General features: G+C 54.7%; 1 protein-coding gene across 1 annotated transcript in view; it reads left to right on the plus strand.

Moving 5' to 3' along the window:
- mark3a (MAP/microtubule affinity-regulating kinase 3a) overlaps window positions 1–2365 on the plus strand; it is a 17938-nt gene that overhangs the window by 10348 nt on the left and 5225 nt on the right. The window contains exons 12-15 of the mRNA XM_019877270.1: window positions 5–137; window positions 553–770; window positions 981–1085; window positions 1335–1390. Of these exons, the coding sequence (XP_019732829.1) occupies window positions 5–137; window positions 553–770; window positions 981–1085; window positions 1335–1390 (512 nt within the window). The remainder of the gene's footprint in view (window positions 1–4; window positions 138–552; window positions 771–980; window positions 1086–1334; window positions 1391–2365) is intronic.

Raw genomic sequence — 2365 nt, forward strand, 5'->3', positions numbered from 1 at the left:
CGAGTCGGCGTCCAGCAGCAACCTGTCGCTGGCCAAGCCCAGACCCAACAGCGAGCTCAACGGCCAGTCGCCCTCGCACCTCAAAGTCCAGAGGAGCGTGTCGTCCAACCACAAGCAGCGACGCTACAGCGAGCAAGGTCGGCGGCGCTCCAAATTTCTCCTCCCGCCACTTCGGAGAAGTCTTGCATAAGGCCGGACCGATTATTTGATTGGCCGTCCGCCATCGGCGCCTTTCAAAGCAATCGTCGATGCCTTGGATTGTTGCCAATTCAAATCCAGGTTGACCTTCTGAGGCAGCAGTAAACGCTGCCCGCTCTGGGAATCGCTCCTCACCGTGTCCACTAGGTGGAGCTCTGACGCCATCCGATTGAATGCGCATCTTTCTAGTGTGCAAAATCTGCACAAGTGTAGTCGATATCGTTGAGATTTCACCGTCGTTTTGTTCCCGTTGACGCTCGCTTGAACAAACAAATATCGTTGACTGACTTCAAAACTAGCAATGTTTTTTTTGCCAAATCTCTCAAAGCCACGTGCGCTCCTTTCCCTCTCCAGTCGGCCAGAACGCAAGCGCCGGCACGGCCCACCCCAAGCGCAGCCAGACGGCCGCCGTCGACAACGGGAAGGACGACGGCGGGGTCCAGCTGCGCAAATCGGGAGCCCCGGGGAGCCGCGGCGCGGCGCCGCCCGCCAGCCCGCTGCTGGGCAACGCCAACAACCCCAACAAGGCCGACATCCCCGATCGCAGGAAAGCCGGCGCCGCCGCACAGGCCGTGAGTGGACGCTCGAGCCGACGCGACTCTTCCGATCGCCTTGAATTGAGAACGGCCAACAATTGACCGAAATGAAAAATCTGTCACGGTCGAATCACGCGAGCTTGCGCGGGTGTCCCTTAAGAAGGCGTCCGTCGAGCGACCCGGAGGCCGATCGCAAACTCCCGAAGGTTGACATCCTCGCTCTCGTGTCTCGCGTTTCCCCAGCAGAACATCACGGCGTCGGCGGGGATGACCCGCCGCAACACGTACGTGTGCAGCGACCGCAACAACGCCGACCGGCTCTCCGTCATTCCCAACGGCAAGGAGAACAGGTGAGAGCGCCGTTGTGGTTCTTCTCTCCTCCCCCCCGAGTGTTAGAATTTCTGTTCTCTCTTTCTTTCTACGCCGTCTGCTCGCGTTGTGCTGTCTTCTCACGATCATGTTTGATTTCTGCCCGTGTCGTCGGGGGGGTTGCCGTGGGTGGGGGGGTTGCGGGCGGTCAGCACGAGCTCCGTGGCCAACGCCGCCAGCGCCTCGCCCTCCCTGAGGTGCCCGGCGGTCGGCCACTTGTACGCTTGCCAGACGGGCTGGGCCACGCTGCCGCACTCCTACTACGCGCTGGACTACTGCTCGGCCAAGTAAGACGACTGGGGAGTGGTGACCTCCCACCCCTCCCTCGCCCGTGCATCAATCTCCTGGTGTCTGCGCCCGCCGTTCGCCCCCAAGCCAACCCGCACGTCGAGTCGCTCCGAGCGACCGATTCCTTTCCCCGCCGCCCGCTCGCGTTGTCACCGCGCCGATACGTCAATATAGAATTTGGGGGGCGGGGGGAGAAAGTCGGCATTTTTGGAAATTTTCGAGAAGATTGAAGTTCGTTTTTTAGTAAGTGATGTCAGATGAGGGGAAAAAATGTGAATGGATTCTCAAGAAAGAAATTCTGACAAATTTAGACGAGTAATTTGGCATGGGGCAATTTTATGCGTGTTTTTGAATTTTGATTGAGAAAAAAAAAAAGACCAAACTTCATATAACAAAATTGTCAAAGAAAGTTGAGACTTGAGCCTTTTTTGGGGGGGTTGGGGTGAAAAATTTAGCCCAGGGGGGAAAAAAAAACTTGCGAATTTTACGCCAGCCGATTGTAATTTTACTTAAATTTGAAAGGGGCCTTCGAATGAGTCTTAAGGTAAATTTTTAAAAAATGCGGGATTATTTTCAGGATGGCGCAGATTTTGGTGTTGAACATTGGAAATGTCAAAAAATAAATCAAGCCCCGCCTCCTCTTCTGATTGGCTGCTTGGATCGCATTGACACTGGAACGGTCAGCCACATGACACGGCATCAAGTGTTGAAACACGTTTCATGTTCGACCAGTATTTTTCTTTTTTTTTGACTTCCTTCTTCCCCTGATCTTTCCTTCATTCTTCCTCGCCTTTGCTCTTTGACCGTGTTTCTTTCCTAACGTTTGAGTGGAGAGAAAGTGACAACTTTTCCTCAGAGCATGATCAACCAATTTTGGAGCAAAAGGCTCATTTGGCTCGTGTATTTTTGGGCCACGACATAGGACATGGGTTTGAAAATGCCGTCTGACCTTGCGCCCGCGTGTGTCCCCCCCC

This window comes from Hippocampus comes, unplaced genomic scaffold (assembly GCF_001891065.2).
Source record: "Hippocampus comes isolate QL1 unplaced genomic scaffold, H_comes_QL1_v1.1 scaffold295, whole genome shotgun sequence".
NCBI lineage: Eukaryota > Metazoa > Chordata > Actinopteri > Syngnathiformes > Syngnathidae > Hippocampus > Hippocampus comes.